The 25,203-nt window shown below is 44.0% G+C and overlaps 1 protein-coding gene across 1 annotated transcript in view; it reads left to right on the forward strand.

The window, feature by feature from the left end:
- Positions 1-391: 391 nt before the first annotated feature.
- The window catches only part of dlp (glypican dally-like), a gene marked incomplete at its 5' end in the record, with an annotated part of 37,748 nt that continues 12,936 nt past the window's right edge, over positions 392-25,203 (forward strand). Inside the window, 3 exons of the mRNA XM_025306639.1 lie at positions 392-485; positions 753-923; positions 21,668-21,810. Of these exons, the coding sequence (XP_025162424.1) occupies positions 392-485; positions 753-923; positions 21,668-21,810 (408 nt within the window). The remainder of the gene's footprint in view (positions 486-752; positions 924-21,667; positions 21,811-25,203) is intronic.

A 25,203-nucleotide genomic window follows, 5' to 3' on the forward strand; every position in this document is an offset into this window, starting at 1 on the left:
CGACGGCGGCGGGGACGCGGACGGCGGTGGCGAGCAAGAGCCGCTCGGAGCTAGCACAGTAATTTCCGCGCTTAATTTACCACTCGACACTCGCTAATGCAAACGTGCAAGCGCGCGGGGAGTCGCGCGTACACGCGCGCGACTGAGAGAAAGAGAGAGGGAAAGGGGAGGGAGGGAGGGAGGGGAGGGGAGAGCGAGTGAGAGAGAGAGAGAGAGAGAGAGAGAGAGAGAGAGAGAGAGAGAGAGCACAATGTCTCCGGCGGCTTAGCTCTTCAGCTCCGGCCGTGCTTTTGTGCACGTGGAGAGTCCGTTGTCTCTCTCTCTCTCTCTCTCTCTCTCTCTCTCTCTCTCTCTCTCTCTCTCTCTCTGGGATTCGCAAAACTAAATCGCATTTACCGGAAACTCCTCTCAAGCGAGCGAGCGAGCGGCGTCTTGCGCCGCCTGCAAGTACCAGCTCTTCAAACACACTCGAGAGCCGCCGTTCGGTATGTACGTAGCCTGAAAACATCGCGCTCGCCCCTGTTGTTCTCCCTTCAACCCTGCCCGTTGACTGGTGAGCGAAATTCACGTCTCGCGACCTCTCCTCTTCGGGATTCGGCTGAGCGACGCTCCGAAGGCACGGTGGGACAAAAGGCGACTTTTTCTCCCCCGTGTATTCCCTTGTAAAAAGCTCATTCAGCTTATTCCCTCCCGTCTCTCTTTCTCTTTCGTCTCCCTGAGACTAATCCGTCGGATTGTCCGTTTGCTTGCAGCGAAGGAACTGAAGGTATGCGGCAGCGCGAGCAGCGGCGGCGAGGTATGTTGCTCGGCCGACATGGAATTGAGACTGCAGGCGCGAGCGCGCGACAGCCACGAGAAGGCCACCAAAGAAACCCTCCACAAGCTGCATCAGATCCTGAGCAGCCGAGGAAACCGGTTCCACAGTGAGTATCCCACGTCGTTTCAGATTTCGTCGATGAGGAAAACCCCCGCTGCGTGGCACGCGGGGCGTTCCTTCCACTCGGCCGTTGGGAATAGCGCGATTAGCGGCGCATTTCGCCTTCGTCCGCTCGACGATTCGGATGAATGAACGGACGAGCGAATGAACGAGCGGGAACAAAGAGCGACGAAAGGAGGAACGAAAGAAGTCACTCGGTTTACTCGTTTAACGCCGGGATTAATGGAATTGAAGATTGAACCTCCGTGAATTTCCACTCCGACCGCGAAATATTCGCGCCGATCGGTCATTAAGGGATCTTCCGCTTCTCAAGAAATGCGGAAATTGAGGAAAGAGTATTTTTTATAAAAAATTTTTTTTTCCAATAGATGTGTGCGACTGCGTACGAATGGAGAAGATGAATTCGTGCGCGATGAAATGTATATCAATTTCAATTTTCAAATAGACTCACTGTAGAAACGCGGAATATCAAGAGAGGAAAATTCAGATCTCTGCCAGATACGAGGCGTATTATCCGTCTCTCGATCGAGAAAGAAAAAGAGAGAGGGAGAGGGAGAGGGAGAGAGAGAGAGAGAGAGAGAGAGAGAGAGAGAGAGAGAGAGAGAGAGAGAGAGAGAGAGAGAGCGAGCGAGACAGAGGAAAAGATCTCTTTCAGGAGACGCGGAAGAGGTGGAATTAAATTTTGTATTTAATTTAATAGTCGCGATTAGCAAGCTCCTCTCTCCTGTCCCCGATATAAACTCCAACGTAAACCGTTCTTCTGTTTTTCATCTCGCCATTTTATTCGCTTTACACCGGCGAAACTTTTTAATCGTCTTATTCAAATCCTTTTAATCCACTTATTCGAAAGTAACGCACTGTGCTCGTACATTCAGCATCCGGAAGCGAAGCCAATATTTCATAGTAGGAGACTCGAGAGTTTCCGCCGGGATCTCTCCCGGGAGGTTTTTCCTTTTATACGTTTGAACAAGTCCTTCCGAAGGGTCGCGCGAGATGCTTCTTTTGCGAGTACTTACGCGAGATTGATAAAATGCGGCTTCGAATATTCAGCGAAAGAGCACATGAAATCCTAACGGGAGCAGGATCTCTCGCAAGAGAGTAATCTATATCTTCGTTAAAATATTAAACGCGATTTATGCGTCCGTATGTCGCGTGTGTGCCGCCATATTCCATCGTAAATAACGAGAGAGACCCGCTTTTGAGAAGTGCGTTATATACACGGGGAGCGCTTGCTCAAGCACTTGTCGACGAAAGAATCGGCCGAAAACTTCGAGAGGAAAGCCCTCGAAACCGGCACAGAGGAAGGGTGGGGAGGAGGGGCAGATCCCCCCGCGGAGAGGGCGCCCGTCGTCTTTTATCTCCGCCGCACGCGCGACCCACCCTCGCGAGTGGCCGAGCAGTTTAATCGGCCGGACGTCACTCGGAAGATCACCCTCGGTGAACAATCGCCCTCTCGCCCGCCCGCCTGCCTACCCCTCGGGGCATTTCGCGCGAAACTTTTTAACCGACGTGCTCGAAACACAATGCTCGATCGAACACGCGCGTACACACACACACACATACTCACTCACTCACTCGTACACTCGTACGTCTTACTCGCGTCCCCCGCGAGTGGGCTTGTTGTGGCGGGAGGGCATGAGAGGGAGGGAGAATGAAACGCAAGATTTCAGGAGTAACGAGTGTGTGTTCGCCGCGGAAGTGGAGTTGACGACCTCTCGCTGGAGGCGCTCCTCCTCCAGAGAGGAGAGCGCGAGCTCGCGAGGTTTTTTCTAATTAAAGAGGAATCGCGCAGGAGTGCATCGCGTTCGCGCACGCATGTAGGCGGGCAGGCACGAGAAGAGGGTGTATCGCGCGCGCGCGCGCGCATGAGAGAGAGAGAGAGAGAGAGAGAGAGAGAGAGAGAAAGAGAGTCACACGCACGTGCTCTCTTGTGTCGCAGACGCCGTCGTCTTGTACGCGCGCTCGAGGAGGCACCTGGCATGCGAGGCGCTCTGGCTGTGCAAACGTATCGACGCGATTGTGTCGGCGCGTAGGAGAAGGATGAAAATATCGGGGGAAAATAATAACGAGCTGCGCGGGGATGCTTTTCTTTCGGGTCGCACGGGAGAGAGCGAGGACGAATCGAGTTGCGTCGATTACATCGACCGATGTAAACAGAAGAGCGAAGAGGAAAGGAAGAACGTGTCGCGCGCCGGAGGATGATTTTATCGCTGAGTGGCGCTATTCCGCGATATCCTTCGCGCGATTAACGTTAGGTCCCCGTGGACGAAAATTCAAAGTTGGAAGATTTTCCCCGGGAAAGATATCGATCTCTTCCGAGTTGAGTCGAGTCGAGGAGGGCGCGCGCGCGCGCTGCGAATAAAGACTGCCTTATTGATTTGTTATTTGGCGATTTATGGCGGCGAATTTGTCACGCCCGCTGGCGTCGCGAACGCTACAAGGGAGATCGCCAGGATATCTGCCGTCCCCACTCGTCCCCCCGTATTTGTGCGAGCCGCGGCCGCCCCGAAGTGTTTCTGCGTACTCGCATTTGCATGCGCCTTTTAGATATCCGAATATCCCAGTCGAAGTGAGGCTCGAAGCGGCCGAAATTTGATTTGCCCGAGTTTGCCCGACGTTTGCGAATACACGCGATTCAATATCCGTGCGGTGTGGCGTACACACTCATACATATTCATACCCCGCGCGCGCCCTTCGGCACCGCGTTGATCGTTTATATCCGACTTTTCGATTCATTCTCGGCCCCCGACAACGCGTCTCCCGCATTATCGAGCGTAGTGCGCGTCGCGATGAATGTTAATCGAATAAGTAGCATCGATGCCCGCCCGCTATCTTGCCTGACGTTCGCCTGACCCTCGTCGTTGGATTTTACGTTCGTGGTTTTTACGTATTTTACGTATTTTTTCTCTCCTTTTCGTCTGCGCAGCGTCGCATTATTCGCATGTGAAACGAATACATCGGAAATGACAGATGAATTTCCCTCGGAAAGACATCGATCTTCCGCGCAGTCAGAGCGGCAGGTTCTCGCGCGTGGCGAGTCGGGCATAGCTGAAAAATGCAAACAAGTTCAATCATTTGGAACGAAGTAAATTTACAAGGTAGTTCTTCTGGGTCGTTTCTTCTGGGAACTTGCGATGTCCGCATATACGAGGAATCATCGTCTAGACAGTCGTCGATATACAGGATGAGGCATCTGAAACAAACCAACTGAATTGACTTTGGAAATGTGCAAGATAAAATAAATGTTAAATACAGAAGTTGTAGGGTTTTAACCGACGCATCACATAACGATACTAGTCTGACCTTGAACAGCGTCATCAAGGTAACGGGAAGACACCTTGAATTTTTTAAATGGAAACTCCCATTTATTATTACATCATCCTTTTCTACCAATTAATCTGAACAACTTTTGTCTGAAACATTTGTTTAGTTGCCCGATATTTTTGGAGATATTTAAGGAAAACTTTTTCAATATTTGGCTTGCGACATCTCGGTAGCTATTTGTCGGAAGAAAAAGTGGTAAGGTCTCAATGGCCAGACACGTCCCACTGTCCGACCACTTTGAAAAAAAAATATCTATTTATTTATTTATTTTGACAATAATGAGTGAAAGTAATAATTATTGTTAAAAAACTCCAACATTTGATGATTAGTTGGAAAGAAAATATACCCAACTTGATACTTTTGTGTTAAAATAAAAATTAATTGAATAAATATGCACTTATGGTTTGGCAAAATAATAATCAATCGTTAATACATTTATTAAGAGATAGCATCTATCTATAATATTTTTATATTATTTTTCGTTAGCATATACTAATTTTCTAATTGCTGTCAGACACTGGGACAAATTATATCTAAACATTGGGCCATAACCTATTTCAATTGTCCAGTCACTGGTACATTAATGCGCTTCATTATTTATATAAATATTTCATTAATAATATATATAGACATTGGTTTAAATCATTTTTCTTTACTTTACTAAGGGAATTTTAAGTTTTCGTATAAATGCAAATATTTATATCAAAACTATGCTTGATATTGTATATTATATTTTTTGTGACAACTACGCTTAAACGTCCGGTTATTGGAATATTTACCTTACTAAACTTTTTTACTCTACGTTTCAAGAATATATGCTATTACAATAGCGTCCCAACTTTTGTTAACTTGATGATTTTGAAATTTCCAAAGGTGGGAAACCCCATTTTGGGATTTCCGTTTAAGAAAAGTGATGATCAGCGAATATCTCGAAATATCGGCGTCATCTGTGAACAAAATAACATCGCTGTCTTATGTCCCCCTTCAAGCCAATATAACTTTTGTCTAAAACATTTTTCCATTAGGCTACTTTTCGCGATATTAATCGGGCTGCATAATTAAAACGAAACACCCTGTGTGTTTAATGTAAGATAGTGATAATGTATGTTGGGTTGTCCGGAAAGTTCGTGTCGATTTTGAAGGAAAATTGAAACGCAGGAGATTTAAATTTTAATATACATTTATTAAATTGTATAGGTGCCATTCTGTTCTACAACCTTTCTCCATCTTTCAGGCAGTTTGAAAATTCCGTCCTTCCAGAATCTCTCAGGTTTTTCAGCGAAAAACTTTTCTACGTGATTTTTTATCTCGACCAAAGAGTTGAAGTTTTTTTCATTAAGGGAATTTTGTAATGATCGAAATAGGTGGAAATCAGAGGGCGCGAGGTCTGGTGAATATGGTGGATGGGGTAGAACATCCCAACCGAGCTCCAACAACTTTTGTCGAGTTATCAAAGACACATGAGGCCGTGCATTGTCCTGAAACACGACGCACTTCCGATTCGCTATTTCTGGACGTTTTTGTTCAATTGCTGTCTTTAATTCGTCTAATTGGGAACAATACTTCTCTGAATTTATCGTCTCGTTGTTTGGTAAAAGCTCATAATACAGGATCCTTTTCCAATCCCACCAGACACGGAGCATGGCCTTCTTTGGATGAAGACCGGCTTTTGGGGTGGCTAAAGGTGGTTTACATTCCGCTTTCCCCAAGATCTTTTTCGCTCAACATTATTATAAATGATCTATTTTTCATCCCCCGTCACTACTTGCTTCAAAAATGGTGTCTCCTCGTTGCGTTTATAGAGCGAGTCGCAAATGGAAATGCGATCCATCAGATTTTTCTCCGTTAAATCGTGGGGAATCCATACATCAAAACGGTTTATGTAGCCAAGCTTCACAAAATGCTCGTGGATTATAGATTTTGACATATTTAACATTTCTGCTAATTTACGTGTCGTATAGCGTGGGTTATTCTCGATCAGTGTTTTAATCTGATCTTCATCTGTGGTGGAGGGCCTACCCGGACGTTCTTGATCTTTAAGGTTGAAATCACCAGCTTTAAACCTAGCAAACCACTTCCGTACAGTTCTTTTAGCTACAGCACCTTCGCCATAAACAGCGCATATCTTGTTTGCCGCTTGTGTGGCATTTTTGCCTTTCCGGTAAAAGAAAAGCATTAAATGCCTAAAATGCACTTTGTTTTCTTCCATATTCAAAGGCGTATAAAACTGACAAAAATTAACGTATCGTAACCAAATTTTTTTCCAAATATGCCTGAAGTACCGTCTTTTACGATATGTACGCATGTCATTTGTTTTCAATCGTTCTGATATATTCAGACCTGTCCTTACGCCACCTACCAAAAATCGGCACGAACTTTCCGGACAACCCAATAAGTATTAGGTCGTTAAGTATGAAATGTCCGATTTCGAATCAAAAGTTTGGTTTATTGTATCTTAAACTGGAAATAGTACAATTAATCCAAGTATGCACCTAAACTATCGGCGCAGTTCTGCCATCTTAACCGTAACTTATTTATGCCAGCAGGGAAGAAGCCTGAAGAGCAGGTGACGATGAAATCACGGAAGACGTTTTCCACAGTTTGTTGAGAATTGAATATTTTTCCTTCCAAGAAATAGTCCAATGCCTGGAGGAAGTGACAGTCAGTTGGTACAAGGTCTGGTGAATATGGTGGGTGACAGAGAGAGTTTCCAAGTTCAGCTCCTGTAGTTTGAGCAACGTTGTTTGTGTGACATGTGGTCGAACGTTGTTTTGCGAGAGGATTAGCTGTGTCTACTGATTAATCTTGGCTGCTTGATCGCAGGCATTTTCATCATTTCGCCTAATTGGTTACAGTAGACATCCGCTGTAATCGATTGACCAGGTTTCACAAAGCTGTAGTGGATAATATTAGCGCTGGACCACCAAATAGACACCATTAGCTTTCTTCTGTGAATATTCGGTTTCGGACTGTATTTCGACACTTCATCCATATCCAATCATTGTGCCGAACACTTGCAATTGTCGAAAAGAATCCGCTGTTCATCACACGTCGCGGCACAATACGATGTAAAAATGGTTCGCTTTTACGTCGTGATAGTGAAAAAAGGCAAGCTTCGAGGCGACTTCTCTTCTGACGCTCGTTTAATTCATGCGGAATCCATTTATCTAGCTTCTTTATCTTGCCGATTTGTTTCACGTGATCCAATATTGTTGGAATAGTAACGTTATACCTTGCTGCTAATTCACGCGTAGTTTGAAATGTATCCGCTTCCATTACAGCTTTCAACTCATCATTATCTATCTTGGTCTCGGGTCATAAACGTGGCTCATTTTCAAGATAAAATCGCCAGAACGAAACTTCTCAAACCATCGACGTATTGTACGTTCAGTAGCCACATCTTCACCAAATACTTCGTTAATATTTCGAGTTGTCTGTTCTGTATTGGTTCCACGACGGAACTCATATTTGAAAATAACATGAATTTTTAACTTATCCATGGTTACACAAAAATTGCTGTAACAAAGACAATTCGAAAGATAATCACAAACCAAAACATGCATTTGAAAGAGTGATGATGTACCTTCACAACGAAAAAACAGAGACCAAAAGCTGTAAAGGTGAAATGTCAGAGGTATTGACTGTCGAACTTACCAGGTGTGTCGGTAATTCCTTTCCGGTTTTTTCGCTAAAGAAAACACGTTATTTACAATGGATAGTTAAAATTTATTTATTCAAAGTATTGGCCATTTGATTCTATACATTTTGCCCATCTCTTAGGCAATTTATGGATGCCATTCCAAAAGAACTGTTTCTCCTTTGAGCTAAACCATTCATCGAGCCATTTTTTAACTTTTTCGAAATCGGCGAAGTACTGCTCTGCAAGCGCGTGCCCCATCGATGCGAAAAGGTGGTAGTCGGATGGAGCCAGGTCTGGAGAGTACGGCGGGTGCGATAAAACTTCCCATCCAAGTGATTTCAACACTTCTTTGACTGGTTTTGCTGTATGAGACGGCGCGTTGTCATGCTGCAAAATCACCTTATCATGTCTTTGAGCGTATTGAACGTTTTTCGATCAATGCACAGTTCAAATTGATCATTTGTTGTTGGTAGCGATCAGTATTAACTGTTTCTCCAGGTTTCAACAGTTCATAATATACGACACCAACCTGGTCCCACCAGACACAGAGCATGGTCTTGCGACCAAAGCGATTTGGCCTTGCAGTCGATGGGCCACCTTCGCCAGGTGATAACCATGATTTTTTTCGCTTGGGATTTTCGAAATAAATCCATTTTTCATCACCCGTTACTATTCAATGCAGAAATGACTTCCTTTCATACCTTTGAAGCAGCATTTCACTGACGATTTTTCGATTTTCCAATTGCCTGTCATTCAATTCATGTGGCATCCATCTTCCCATCTTTTGGATCTTTCCCATCGCTTGTAATCGTTCACAAATTGCTACTCGGCTCACATTCAACTTTTCTGCCAATTGTTTTTGAGTTTGTGTTGGGTCTTCATCCAATAACTCCTGCAATTCCGCATCTTCAAACGTTTTCGGCCTACCAGGACGTTTTTTGTCTTGAACGTTGAAATCACCACATTTGAATTGTCGAAACCACGTTTCACATGTTCATATGGTTGGAGCATGCTCACCGTAAGTCTCTACCAGCAAACGATGACTTTCAGCGGCTTTTTTCTTTTGATTAAACAAGAAAAGTAATGCGTGCCGCAAATGCACGTTTTCAGGCACAAAACTCGACATTTTCAAAAAATTATTAATCTATAACGCTGTTATTTTGGCGGAACGTAACTTGTGTAGTTTTGAGGTTAATGTCAGTAGAATAAAATGACATACGTATCAAATCATAACATTGCATACTTATGGCTAGTGACATCTGTTACAAAAACCGGAAAGTAATTACCGACATACTTGGTAGTACTTAAGGAAATCGGACATTTCATATTTAATGACCTAATAGATTCGATTTTATTTCCAAGACATTTTTTCTTCTCTCGCCACTGTTCGTCGAACATCCAAAGGACATCTTCCCGTCTTGTTTAACACATCCTGCGGCGTGGAATATGAAAGTTCGTCCTCATCACCGCGCATTTATTTGCATCGACTTGCTTCCGGCCACTCGCGCTTCCATTATCTCCCATCGCGTGCCGTCTATAAGTCTCCCCGGCGGATGACAAAGGGCTGCCTTATTCGGGACGCGGCGTCTGTAACTTTGCACGCGGCAAACAGAGACACGCGATTGCATCGAGTCGTCGTCGTCGTCGTCTGCTCCGCTGCAATTAATAGGCAGATGTAATGCGAGCGCGAGCGAGCGAGCGAGACTACCACGCGTCGTAATTGGCGTCGGTACGTAACGGCGGGTAACGTTAACAATTCGCACAATATCTGAATGCCCCCCGCGGAATGCCCGTGTCGAGCGGTAATTATTCGAGCTCCTCCACTCCATCCATCCCTCCCGAAGCCGTTTCGAGCGCTATCCGTTGCTATAAGCGCCAGCTGCGAAGAGCCACCCTCCCTCCCGCCTTCCCTCCCCACCGTCGCTGCCGCGAAACGACGGCAACTTCTTCGAGAGGACATTACCACGCATAATAGGATCTCTCGCGCAATCTCTCACGTGCGTTTAAATAATTCCACTCACCGCGCAACCCCCGCGGCGGCGTTCCGCTCCGCTCTGCTATTTTTCGCAGGAAGCGCTACTTTGCGAACTTCCGTTGGAGCGGATTAAAAACAAATGCATTCGCGCGCGTTCCGTTACGTTGAAACGGCTAAAGTAATCCCTCGCGTGCGTTCGAATAATTAAACTGCTATGTAACCTTTCACGTATCTTTACTCGCGATTTCTCGTCAGTTCGCATGAATTTTCGTTCGAGCTAGTCTAGAAGGGAAGCATTCGCGTTACAATGCTAAAGTAGGCTCCCCCGTGTGTTTAAATAATTAAATTACCGAAAGAGCTCATCTCGTAGCCTTTCACGTACCCTTGATGATTTTACGCTTCGCGCGAGTTTTCGTTGAAGCAAATACCGAAAAAAAAGAAGAAAGGAAAAGAGAAATTCGCATTCGCGCGTTGCGATGAGACAGCTGGCGTGGCATGTTTCTCGTGTGCGCGTATGAATAATTAAATTACCCTGTGAAACCTTTCGTGTATCTTTCACGGCGCTTTGATCCGTCGTGTTTCACAGAGAGCGTCCCGCGACTTCTCACTTAGCTCGTATTTTCGTCGAGGCAAATTTAAAAACAAAAAGAAAGTAAAACATTCACACACGTTACGATGACGCGATGGCAAAGCAATCTGTCGCGCGCGCATTCAGCTAATGAAATTACCGCGAGCGCGAGCCCTCGCCTCGCGTGAATTTCTGAATAAATTTAATTAAAAGAAGGAAAGGGGCAGAGAGAGAGAGAGAGAGAGAGAGAGAGAGAGAGAGAGAGAGAGGAAAACATCACGCGCCTTACGACGAGAGGGCAGCCAGATCCGCCGACACGACGGATCGACGGGATGAACCGCGAGGGATGAGACTCACTGAAGCGCAAAGTGTCCCTCACGAGAGCACACTCCCGCGTCGGCCGTAGAAACGGCAGCAACTCCGGCGTGTGAGGGACAATTTGCAGCTTGCCTGGGCTCTCGGTCGCGCCGCGGAGGACATATCGCCGCGTTGCGCAGAAATCTATGTGCATAAGTTACCGTGAGAATTCTACGGGACCTTTCGCCGTCGTATCAGCGTATAGAATATCGATGAACGTGGAGAATCGCATTGTCTCCGAGGCGCACCGTCGCCTTCGCCCTTGCCGACGTACAGGCTGTCCCGCGGCAGGTGTCTGCACCCCTCGCCGGGGAAGAATTGCGTGCTGCGAGGTCGACGAACATTCCGTGAGGGTGTCCGAGGTACTTTTTAATCGAGAGGCGGAATTCGCGCTGCGGAAGCTCCCCCGCGAGATTTCCTCTCCGACCGCGTCGATACGGAATCCAGTGTTTTTGTTATTTTATAAAATGTCTTATCCTTTGCTTTGTTCTCCATTCAAAGGCGGAAGCGAAGGCGTGAAGTACTACTCGCGTGTGTTGTTGATACTGTAAAGTATGGAAATTCTTTATTGCTTTGCAAAATATTTCCTTCTCCCCTCGATCCCTCGATTCCCTTCGATCTGAGAGCAAGCGTAAAGTATTATTCGAGGTCGGAGTAATTCCAAAAACATGTAGTCGAACGTCCTGCCGCGGCGCGCCCTGTAGAAGCAACGGAGGATCCTGCCGGTGCTGTAAAGCCTTTATGAACTTCCATCGAGCGAAGTGCCGGCTAAAGTGGGTACGTACTTCGGCAGCGAGTCGAAGTGGTGGTGGCATCTCAAAGGGGTCTCACCGTGAAAGCGACGCGCGACGGAAAAGATGGGGAGAAGCCTTCGGCTAAGTCGCACCGGCGAGTAATTTCGTTAGCCAGGATCGTTAGCCGGCCAGGATGTTGCCTGGGTTAGAAGGTGTCCTAATTTTCGCGTTAATTGCTGACGCTACGACGGTCTGGCGAGAGTAAGACCGATCAAAGGCTCCGTTTCCGATGAATGATGATTCGGGAAGACTTTCGAAAAATATCGAACGTCTCGTGGAACCGAAATGTAGAAATCCGAATCCACTCGCTGTGGGGATAAATATAGAGTGTGATAATTAATTTACGAGATATATTTCGAAGAGACGAATTTGAGAACTTGAAAATCGAAATTAAGTCCAGGTCACGCTTAGATCTTACCACGTCCAGAACTGTTTTTCATCTAAATTCTCTTTAAATCTATCGTGTCTTCTGGTAATGTAGGAATAGGCTGTCGGTAGGGTTTATTTATACAAGGAAATCCCTGATAAATTTTGATAAGGAGAGGATGATAAATTTTTAACGTTGGATTTCAATATATCTAAAATCAAAATTGCACATATGAAACGGAAGATAATAAATTTAATTCCCTAATAATCTTTTAATTAGTAAATTTAATAAATTGCGGTAGAGGATATCGAGGATACATTCCTTGGTGACTTTTGCTATAAAATTCTTCCCTCGCCTCCTAAAAATATATCAATATAAATTAATATAACATATATATATATATATATATATATATATATATACAGGGGGTGAACAAAATAATGTGAACACCTGACTAATATACAATATTTTTTAATTAATAATGTGTAGGGCCACCGTTTGCTTTTAAGACAGCTGTCATTCGTCACGGAATAAATTCGTAGAGTATACGGATAGTATCCAACGGAATGTTGTCCCATTCTTCCACCAACATTTCCGCCAATTGCCTCAATGATGATGGAAGTGGAAATCTGCTCCTCATTCTCTGCTCCAAAACTCCCCATAACGGCTCAATGATGTTAAGATCTGGCGATTGTGCTGGCCAGGGCAGATGCTTGATAATATTCCGATAATATTCCTCGAACCAAGACTGAACTTTTTTGGCTGTGCGTATGGGCGCATTATCGTCTTGGAATATGGCAGTGTTTGGCAACAATATACTGGTCATAGTAAGAACTTCATCATTGAGGATGTTTAGATATTCATTCGTAATAATACGGCCATTGAGGGTAATAATCGGACCAGCGGAATATCATGATATAGCCACTCAAATCATCACGGAGCCGCCTTCGTGCTTGACTGTAGGTAGTAAGCAGTCCGGATCGTAGGCTTCTTTGGGGGTTCTCCATACATAAACTCGGTCGTTTGTAGGGAACAAAGTAAACGATGATTCATCAGACCATACTACATTCTTCCAATCATCAATCGTCCTAGTTTTATGATCGTGGCACCACTTCTTTCGCAGCTTTGCGTTGGTATCCATTATAAGAGGTTTTGAAATTGCAGCCCTACCATAAATGTTACTTTTGTGAAGCTCCCGCCGCACTGTTTTTGTCGAAACAGGATTGTTCAGGTGACTGTTGAGTTCTGCTGTCACCTTTGCTGCGGTAGTTTTATGTTGCTTGGCCACAATCCTTTTTAATATTCGGCGGTCCTTGTCTGTTAACGTTGTTTTCTTCTCTTCGCAGATGTTGTTTTGCCATGTTTTATGTAGGCTGTCATCACAGTGGATACTATCACTCGTGAAACGTTAAACAGTTTAGCCGTTTTCGTTATAGATGCTCTTGCTAACCGAGCACCCACGAGTTATTCTCTTTCGAAATCTGACAGGTCGCCCATTTCACCGTCTGATTGTTAACACTGTCGCAGAACAAAGCGAGTAGTATTCTGAAATATAAACTAGAACGGTTACTACGTAAAGTGCGCCACATATACGCGCCGCACCGTTCATACCTTGGCAGGGGGCCTAACATAAACAAATATGTAATATTTAGCATGGTGTTCACATTATTTTGTTCATCCCCTGTATATACAGGGTGTACCAAAAGTCTGGAAACGGTCGAATATTTCATAAACTATGCATTTTAGAAAAAAATGTTTCAGACAAAAGTTATTTGGTTCGAGGGGCGACATAAGATGGTGTCATTGGATTGACCTTGAGTGAACGTTCTAAGGTCATGCGGAGTTTAACTTTGTTTTTTTAAATAGAACCTCCTATTTTTCATTGCATTTTGTTGTAGCTTATCTCGAGGGTTTTCCAAAACACTATAAATAAGTTATGTTTTATTGAGTATTTTCCGAGTTATGGGATTTGAAAGTTACAATACCGCTGGCATTAGCCAAGGTACCGTGTGGAGGTTGCACGGATCGGATTTACACTTCTTGTGTATGTGTGTGTGTGTGTGTGTATGTGTGTGTCACAGCAGAGATAAGCAGCTACTTGTTCAAAGGATCTAACGTAGTCACCATATCCTCGCATCATTCGCAGTAATTCTTTCTGAAAAGAATCGACAGAAGATTCAATGAATGCTGACCGTAGACAAGGGGAAGATTCAAATATCGAAATTATTATACTTTTCATAGTTCTTTTCCAATAAAAGTCCTGCTACATTAATCGTTCTGATTTGACCTGTAGCTGAACGTTTTCCTATCCTGGATACATTCAGCTCTTCGTATTACGACATACTATCAAGCAACTGAATGAAATTTCAGTGGCGTCCAGAATGGTAATTGTCTGGAAGAGAAAGAATTACTTTACTGATGATGCGAGAATATGGTGACCGCGTTAGATGCTATAAACAAGTAGTTGCTTTATTTAACAACACTTATCCAGATCGTGAACCGATTTCGAAGTCTACAGTTCAAAAAGCGGTCAGACGATTTGATGAAACAGGATCCGTTAAGGACCGACAACGTACTGGCAGACCAAAATTAGCGACAAACTTGGATAAGAGTTTCGAAGTGATGCAAACATTCGTCGAAAATCCTCATTCTACTTTGAGGAAGGCAGCACAGGCGCATGAGATTAGTACAATGTCCATTCATCGTATTTTAGTGAAAGAGAAATGGCATCCTTTCAAAATTAAAATCACTCAGGAGTTATCGGAAGATGATTTTGATCGAAGAAATGAATTCTGCGACGAAATCATGTGTCATACGATGATAATAATAAATTTTTCGATCACATAATTTTTTCCGACGAAGCTTCTTTTGAATTGAATGGAGCAGTAAATCGGCATAATTGCCGATATTGGAATGATGAGAATCCTCATTGGATGCGTGATATCCGCACACAGAATCCCCAAAAATTTTACGTTTGGGCAGGTTTTTGCGAACGTGGTATTGTCGGACCATTCTTCATTAATGGGAATTTGAACGCGGCGATCTATCAGGAGTTATTGTAAAATGAAGTCATACCCGCTCTTGAAAATATGTTTGATGGGAACATAGAAAATATTTGGTTCCAACAAGATGGTGCAGGTCCACACTATGCAATAGCAGTAGGGCAATTTTTGGATAATATTTTTCCAAATCGATGAATAGGAAAACGTGGTCAAATAGAGTGGGCTGCTAGATCACCAGATCTTTCTCCTGTCGATTATTTTTTTTGGGGATATCTTAAAAACAATGTATACAAAACAAAACCTGTGAACCTTGCGGACTTTATGGAACGTATAATACACCAAGTCGATCTTATCTCGGCAGAGATAAGATCGACTTGGTGTATTATACGTTCCATAAGGTTGTATTTTGTATACATTGTTGAGATGAAATGTTTTAAATAATTTTTATCTACGACTAGGCCATTGTTATGCAGCAGACGAAGGTTAATTTGAACACTTACTCAATTAAATCACACATCCCTACACACACACATACATACATGCACGCACGCACGCACGCACGCACACATACACACACACACCGCACACACACAGTAGAGAGGGTTTGGAGTCATTAAATACTACGGAAGTGACGAACTGTGGGGTCCTCATCTCTGCTGTGACACACACACATACACAAGAGGTATAAATCCGACCGTGCAACCTCCACGCGGTACACCTTGGCTAATGCCGGCGGTATTGTAATTTTTAAGCCGCATAACTCGGAAAATACTCAATAAAATATAACTTATTTATAGTGTTGTGGAAAGCTTTCGAGATGAGCTACAAGAATATGCAATGAAAAATAAGGTTCTATTTAAAAAAACAATGTTGAACTCCGTATGACCTTGAAACGTTCACTCAAGGTCAATCCAATGACACTATCTTATGGCCCCCCTCAAACCAAATAACTTTTATCTGAAATATTTCTTTCTAAAATGCACAGTTTATGAAATATTCGACCGTTTCCAGACTTTTAGTATACCCTGTATATCATATATATAACATATATCATATATATATATATATATATATATACAGGTTGCGTGAAAATTTCGCGGAGGGAAACTGAAATAAAGAATACCAAATTCTAAAAATGATTTTATTCTTCAATATAGTCTCCATTAACTTCAATACACTTAGCCCAATGGCTCTCCAATAATTTTATTCCATCGCGGAAGTGTGTTTCTGGAAGGTCTGCGAAGGCTATGCCTCTTCATTCGACTGCTATAGCTTCTTCATTCGACAAAAAGTGCTTTCCACGGAGGAATTGTTTCAGGTTTCGGAACAGATAGAAGTCGCTGAGTGCCAAATCTGGCGAATACGGTGGATGATCAAGCAATTTGTACTTCAATTCATTCAATTTAGACATTGACAAAACACTTGTGTGAGCAGGTGCGTTGTCTTAGTGAAAAATGATTTGTTTGTGCTGCAAACCAGGTCTTTTCTCACGAATTTTTACGTCCAATTGATCCAAAATACAATAATATTCAGAGTTAATTGTTTTACCTTTTCCGAGATAGTCAATTAGCAAAATCCCTTTAGCATCCCAAAAAACTGATGACAAAACCTTTTTTGCCGACCTTTCATGCTTTGTTTGCTTTGTAGCTGAACATCCAGCTTCAGTCCATTGTAAACGTTCCTGTTTCAATTTAGGATCATGGTGATAGATTCAAGTCTCATCCATAGTTATAAAACGACGCACAAAATAGGTTTTATTCTTCTTAAAACGATCCAAATGACGCTGAGAAATTTGCTTCCGAGCGAGTTTTTGTTGAATTGTTAACGTATGCGACACCACTTTTCCAAATACCTTTTTCATTTGTAATTCTTTATGCAAAATATGCCGTACCCGTTCATCTGAAATGCCTATGGTATGAGCAATTTCACGCGTAGTCACACTTGGATCTTCAGAAACAATAACATGTATTTGCTCAACGATTTCTGGTGTTGATGCGCTTTTTGGACGTCCACTGCGTGGATCATCTTCAATGCTTGTACGACCACGTTGAAACTCAAGTGCCCATTTACAAACCATTGTTTTTGAAGGAGCAAATTCCCCTAACACATTTACCATCTCGGAATGAATTTCCATTGCCTTTAAACCTTTTTTAAACAAAGAACTCAATCACTGCACGCTGTTTCAAATTTTCCATTGCAAACAAATATACTGACACGTCAACTTCAATTGGCTTGTAAACACAGAAAGAATTGACAGATGGAAATGAAACCTAACCTAGGTCCATGTGAAGAGTGATTCTATATAACCGACTACAATTTATAATTCTACCGTTTACTTATAGATGCCGCTCCTTATACCCTTATACTCCTTATACCGTTTACTTATAGATGCGAACTTTTCATGCAACCTGTATATATATATAGGTATATATATTGTTACGTCTCGTATGGAGTTTTTTGGATTCCTTAGGGGCATAACTAGGCAGAATGTAATATGCCGAGCGTATCACTTGGGAAAAAGAAAAAAAAAGAAATTTGTTATGATCGTAAGTGGCTCACTCGTCCGCGCCGTAAGGGAGCCGCTGACGGTAAGGTTCGCACGCGATTTTAACCTGGGAGGAACGTTAAATAAACAGAAATATAAGATATTAGATTCAAAAGAATTTATTTGATAAAGTGGATATGACTATGAGGAAAGCGTTTCTGAGCGGAGACGATAATACAATTTGCGAAACGTATCGAACAACATAGAAGAAAATAAATATTGATTATACAATATTTGTATATTTGTATATATACCTCCCATTTGGGTACCGAAAGGCATAGGGCCAAAGCACAGATTTCTGCATAACGCATAATACACAACGCATAAGAGATTCAACCAATCAGAATTCTTCATTTCTGTCCTGAGGAGGGAAATGAAGAAAACTAATTGGTTTATTCTTTTATTTTGTTATGTATTATGCGTTATGCAGAAGTCTGTGCTCTGGCCTATACTTTGATCGGATAGCTGGAACGTCACTGTTTAGGCGTCCGATGGAACGGGAGAAGGAGTCCTCGTACGTGCCCGCGTTTCTCCCAGCTGAGATGGCTGAACGTCGAACGTTCGCGATAATTGCACTCCCGGCTTCCGAAAGTCGCGACTCTCCTTTCTTTTACGAGTTAATTAAGAAAATCGAGAAATTGGTTAAAATCACGAATAATCGACACTGCAAAAACTATGAGTTAGACACTTGATTGAAAACAATTGTAAGGAGGAAGGACCAGAAAAGAAAAAAGGAGATATGAGAGAATATAAGAGACCGTCACGAGATTATCTAACTTGAAAATTTTCTAAGTACAATAGTTAAGGAGAGACTTGTGAGCGCGCGTCCGAAACGTGTGACGGCCTCAACGAGAGTGGAGAAGCTGGCGGCTCAGCGACGAGCCGAGGAGTTCTTCTTCTTTGTGTTGGAGCAAGACACGAGTTACTCGATACTCGGATACAACAACGAGAAGAGCCGCGCCAAAATGTCGCCTAAATAGTTCGGTTATATTAGAATGAAAACGTTTACAATTTTATAGTCAACCGCGGGTAGACAATAATGCGGCAATCGCGAATTTAGGTACGACGCGACACGATGATAGGCCAAGGAAGCGTTCCTGGCGAATTCGGCACAATAAGTTTAATAATTCTAACGGAGAGCGGCTAATCAGAATAGTACAATTTTATAATGATAGGTTTTTACTTTCGTTACACTACATTTCTAACACTTTGATTTAATAACCGGATAATACGTAAGATTTAGCGAGATGTCGGATGAAGGAAGCAAGGTGGAGAATTACGACGCGATATGCCTTGTCTTCCATCCGAGATCCCTAAGAGCAAAGCTGGACCGTGCTGCTGACGCAAAACAGTTATGAGATTCGTAGAATTACAATGCTCATACTGCGGAGTTATAAAGATAGCGATTAGAAGAGTCATTAACGGTTATAACACAACTTTCCCACACTTCGTCCTTATTATTAATCAGGGAGTGTTTTAATTAACAATGTTGCGGAAGAAGAATATTGTTAAGAAACAAAAGATGGGGAAACTGCATTGTCCGTCCGTTATGATAAAAATAATTTGGAATAATAGTGAGAAATAATAGCCAAGCCCTATCTCGCGCAACCGGGTTGTTATCCTTGAGACTATATAAACAATGATAAAGCATACGCGCACTGTAGAAAACGATGTGTCAAATTAACATAAAGCAGAAGTGCCAAAAAGAAAGAAAACGGAAAAGAGTAACACAATTCATGTGTTGAGTTCAGCACATATAAAATGTGTCACCCAAAATTGATATATCAAATTAACACACGCCTGTGTCGGAAATTTAACACAAAGTTTTCCATACACAAAAGAATAGTAAAAAGTATTAAAGCTAACGCATTAACTTAAAACGAAACGCTAGTTACAATTACAGATCGCCGTTACGAATGTTAATATATGACCCTAGTCCGTGTCGAGCGAGGGAGGGGAGAAACGGAAGATTAGATTGCAAAGTATATCGCTCGATAAAGATAAAAAAATAAGAAAAAAGAAAAAGAGACGTAATAATATACAGGGTGTCCCATTTTAAAGGACTCACTCAAATATCTCAAAAACACTGCGTTAAATCGAAAAATGTTTCAGACAAAAGTTGTTTGGCTTGAAGGGGGACATAAGACAGCAATAGCATTTTGTTTATAGATGGCGCCACTTTCGAGATATTCACTGATTATCAATTTTCTTAAATAGAGATCCCAATCTTTTATTATATCATCTTTTTCTGCCAACTAATTTGAACAACTTTTGTCTGAAACATTTTTTTATTTGCTTAATAGTTTTTGAGATATTTAAGGAAAACTTGGTAATTTTTTCAACATTTAACTTACGATATCTCGCTAACTATTCGTCAAAAGAAAAAATAGTATTAGACCTTTTTACTTTATTTACTATTAAGAATATATTACTATAATAGTACCCTAACTTTTGTTAATTTAATAATTTCGAAATTTTTAAAGGTCGATAAGTTAACAAAAGTTAGGGCACTATTATAGTAATATGTTCTTGATAGTAAATAAAGTAAAAAAGTCTAATACTATTTTTTCTTTTGACGAATAGTTAGCGAGATATCGTAAGTTAAATGTTGAAAAAATTACCAAGTTTTCCTTAAATATCTCAAAAAATATTAGGCAAATAAAAGAATGTTTCAGACAAAAGTTGTTCAAATTAGTTGGTAGAAAAAGATGATATAATAAAAGATTGGGATTTCAATTTAAGAAAATTGATGATCAGTGAATATCTCGAAAGTGGCGCCATCTATAAACAAAATGCTATCGCTGTCTTATGTCCCCCTTCAAGCCAAACAACTTTTGTCTGAAACATTTTTCAATTTAACGCAATTTTTGACAAACGTTTTTGACATATTTGAGTGGGTCTTTTAAAATGGGACACCCTATATATCACAGTCTTACATTATTATAGATTCTTCCTGCAGTGAAAGCGAGTTGCGTTTTATTTTCGCGAACAGTCCCGATCATCACATTTCACGTCGTCATTTATTGTAATCTAATAATAAAAATTAGATATCGTTTCACGCGCGGCGGAAAAGTGCAGCACGGCGTTCACGTCCGACCCACTTTGTCTCATGACCTATTCCAATGGAAAAACGTCGCTTCCGCGATAGAAGAAGAAAGTCACAGGACGACTATTAATAAATGTGTTCCCGATGAACATTTCTGAAAGAGAGAGAGAGAAAGAGAGAGAGAATGAGGGGGAGGGAGGGAGGGAGGGAGGGGAGGAGAAAAACACGGACAGAACGAAATGTCACGTCGATAAAATGGCACATACGCCATCGGCTCGGTTGCGCTCGTCTGCGAGCAGAACAGCAACAACACCCTCGAGCAATGGCGCGCCGCGCGTGTATAGCGCGAGCGAGATAAGCAGCGTTTTTCTACCCCCGATCTGCCTCCGCCTCCGTCACCGTCGTCATCTCCTCTTCTGCTCCTCGTCCTCCCTCTCCTGCTCTTCCTCCTCCTGCACCGCCGCCCGAACCCTCCGACAGACCGACGAACCTCCTTATCGTCACTTCAGCCGCGGGGAATGTGATTAAAATTCCTTTTAGCGACGAGCCCGGCCCCTCTGTCACGAGTCCGCGACGCCGACGCTCGGCGTCGCGTCGCATCGTGTCGCGTCGCGTCAGGGTGCAAAAAGCGACGCGATCGACGAAAGGCGAGAGAGGAGCGCCGGAGGAGAGTAGAAAGGAGAAGCCAGCACTCGGTGAAAAAGGGCTGGCTGGCTGGCTGGCTCGACGGGTGGATGGGTAGTTGCCGCAAGTTCGTCGAGCTTTTAATTCGCGATACGACCGACCCCCGTCGCCGTTGCCGACGACGACGATGACGGCGACGATTTGCAGGCTGAAATCTCGACTAATTTCCCGTTTCGCGCTCGGCCGCGATTTTCCGCTGCGAAGGGCGTCAAAGCGCCGGAAAGGTCGGAGGCGATAAGCCATTTCGGGCTTTTCACGCCGAGCTTACCTTTCTCGATGTTTTGCCGCTCGATATCGTGATTCGTTGCACGAGGCTGCACAAGTAATAGCGCAGTCTAGGTCGCAAGTTAACGAGTGAGTGTGCGCGCGACGCAGCAGTAATCGCGCGTCGTATGAAATCTTGCTTACCACGTCTTCTCGCGTTGCAGCGTTCTTCAAGGAGCTGTTGTCGACCAGCAAACGAGGTTTCCACGACATGTTCAAGAAGACCTACGGGATCCTCTACGAGCAGAACGCCTACGTCTTCACGGACTTCTTCCAGGAGCTGGAGAATTATTACGCCAAGGGGACGGTGAGTCTCCCTCCTTTCCTTGCTTCTCCTTAAATTTAAGTCGCTCCGGCGCTCAAAGACAGTAACTTTGGCGTCTTCCTCGCCGAAGACGATTCCACCCGCGCGGCGAGCCAGTGTGAAAAACGCCGTGAAAAACACGCTTGAGCCGCTAAGCACGTTTTGATTTGCAAAAGAAAAAACAAAGAAAAGAAAGAAAAAGAGAAGAGAGAAGGAGAAACGGAGGGTAAGGGCGCCCCTTCACCCTACCTTCGTCGCTCCTGTGGATAAAACGGCTCTTTCTTAATCTCTCGACAATTTGGTCTCACGCAAAATCACGGCTGCCCGGCATTCGAGCGCGTCGTCTATTTCGCGTTTGATGTCGCGCGCGCTGCCGCCGCCTCCGTTACACACCGCTGCAAAATTGCAATCGCGCTTTAATTCTCTGCCGCTCGCAGTGTCCGCCCGGAGCATTGAGCGCGAATAAATAAGACGGCGAGCCGTGAAGAAAATTTCCCGAGCTGTGCCGAGGCGTGTCTCGGGATTTGAAGTTTATTAGAAGCCGTTCCGCGCAATTACGTTCGCCGACAACCTCCCCCTTCCTCTCTCTCGTTCTCGCTCTCGCTCTCTCTCCCCTTTCTCTCCTCCTCCGGTTGCTAGCGAAAAACGCGGTCAAACGGCGAAAAGCTGAACGACTGCCACTACGATTTACAAGATTCACGTTTAAATACTCGACTTCCTATTTACGAGGTGTAGGTCGCACGAATTACAAACTCGCAGCGGGGCTCCTCGCGCCGAGTCTCTCCCGCCTCCCCCGCCCCCTCCTCCCGTGACGCCCCGTTCGCTCGAGCACGATCGTATCTTCCAGTAATTAACGACAATCGGCGCGATCGACCTCTCATCCAGCTACCCTCGCCGCCCTTGGAAAGCCGCGGTTTCCCGGCGCCTCCTCGTCCCTCCCTCCCCCTCCCTCCACCAACCCCTGTCTGCGATGTCCGACGATGTTTCCGAGGCCCGAAAGTCGAGCCGGCGAGGAGCTGGGGGTAGGAATCGCGTGCTAAGGCGAGTTTAATCAAGGTGCTTTTGACATCCGGCATGGTCTCGGTAAAGGGACCGTCCGAAAATATCTTGACCGTCCGACCTTCGGCGGAGGGTCGGTCGTGTCCTGTGCACGTCACGCGCATCCATCGCGCATCTAGCGGCCGAGAGGTTCTCGCTCCTTGCCGGCTCCTGCGGCTCGTGATAATAATGACGATAGTAATTTCGGACTTCTCACGAGTCCTTCGACGGATTCTTCTTCGACGAATTTCTCGACGAAACTTCCACGTCGCGTCGTCATGTTTCTTCGAAACGGCGCATGCGAAGAATGTGTCGGCGGATCTCATAAATAGACAACACGGCGCCGTGCATCGTCGCGGAGAATGATAACGACGCGGAGAAACACGATCGTTTCGTTTCATCGGCGGGACCCTGATTACTTTATTTATTACATCACCGGACGTACCCCCCGACCTATCGAATTTCCCGAGCCTACCTTCCTCCGCTGCGGGCGAGGAAGGGCGCTTGGAGCCTCCTCGAGATGGAATTTAATTTCCTTCGGAAACACGCGCGATCTCGCGCTGTATGCTGTTGCATCACGAGCGGCGCGTTATTAAGCGAACGCACGAAGAATCCGTAACAAGAGGTGCAATAAAGTAGCGATTGGTCATGAGAGAATATCGACTATGGGGCGGAAGGAGGGGGCGGGGAGGTTGCAGCGAAAAATCGCACTCTCTCCTCCTGCCGACTCGCGAGGCACACCTGTTACTCTCCGACGTCCCAGGAGGGCTGTCTTGTTTCTATCGCGTTATCTTTAAACAGCAAGTTTACACGGGGCACCTGGGCGAGGATTAGAGAACGGCTGCCGCTTGTAAGAGGAGTACGTGACAGGTATGCGGTATCGCGTCGTGTAATTCGTCACGCGTATCAAAAGGAGGACGATGAAAAAGGGGTGAGAGCGAGGGAGCGAGAGGGAGATGGTTAGATGGCTAGATAGATAGACAGGCGGAGGAGACGACGCTTCGATCGAAACGAGTCGCTTCGATTGTCATTCAAATCGCCTCGAATTATTCACCGGCGCCATTCGAACCTGTTCCCCCTCGTTCCGCATGCACACGACAGCACCTAAGTGTGTGTATGTGTGTGCGTGTGTCGCCGGTTGCGTGAATGCATTATTGTTGCAGCGATGGCGCGCCGCGCATCGCGTATTTCTCGTCGTTAATAAATTTATCGCGAATATTAATCTCCCGCGTGGCACGGATCGTTTCGCTTTTAGCTCTCGCGAGCGTTAAAACGCTCCTGCGGAATATTTGTCTCGTCGCATGCGCGCGTGCGCGCGCATTCGCGGACTTTCGAAAGCGACACGCATGGCCCGCCGCTGTGCGTCGGAATTTTCATGGATTTTTCGCGGCGCGTTATCGCCAAGTTGACGCGGATTTCAATCTTGTCGCGTATCAGGAGAACCAGCATGCGCTGGGAGGCGGGGGCGGCGGCGGCGGCGGCATTGTCCGCGTGTTCCCCTCCCCTTTATCTCGAGGTCTTACATCTCGCGAAACGTCCATTACGATTGAGCGATGGCAGTTGAAGTATTATGACGCGTAAAAATCCATAAAGTGCTGTTAGTTGACTTCTTTCACAACTCGTTCGCATCAGAGACGGATATGCGCCCGTTCACTCCGCCCGGCCATTATCATGGAAGCGGACGTATCCGATTTCCCGTTCAGGATGGATCGGCTCGCAAAAGTCACGTGTTTTTTCACGCATTTTATTACGTCGATTTTTCACGTCGATCTGAAGGGAAACGAATTCGGCGGATCACACAAGGTAAAAGTACCAATGCCGAGACGCGCATCCAACTTTGTACTTTTTTATTATTTTAGCCTTTGAATATGAGTATTCAGTGTTTAAATGTGGCAATGTAAGCGTCTAAAAGAAAAAAATTAATCATTTAATTTTAACAATTTATATTTAATCATTTGATATTTAATTTATATATGTATGTATATTTTTTTCTTTGCGTTGAAAATTGAAAATAAATTCCCCAAATATGGATTACCATAAGGTTTTCTTGAAATAAATTTTTATTCTTATAAATATCGTATGATCAGTCTCGTTTTTATTTTGATCAGTCTTATAACTACCGAGTAACATAAAAATTATTAAATTTCCTTCACTAAAATACAAGAACGTATTTTCTCTCAAACGTCATAAAATTCGAAACTTTGTATTGCAATATGGATAATAATCTTAATTATAGCAATTTTTCACATAAACTATAACTTGAATCATATTATGTAACATTATTAGTCATAAAATTAATTTTTGGTATAAAAATTGCAAAGAGATGTATCATTTTCTATGCTTCACATTTTTCGGCTA

Source organism: Harpegnathos saltator, unplaced genomic scaffold, assembly GCF_003227715.2.
Source record: "Harpegnathos saltator strain DR-91 unplaced genomic scaffold, Hsal_v8.6 scaffold794, whole genome shotgun sequence".
Lineage (NCBI taxonomy): Eukaryota > Metazoa > Arthropoda > Insecta > Hymenoptera > Formicidae > Harpegnathos > Harpegnathos saltator.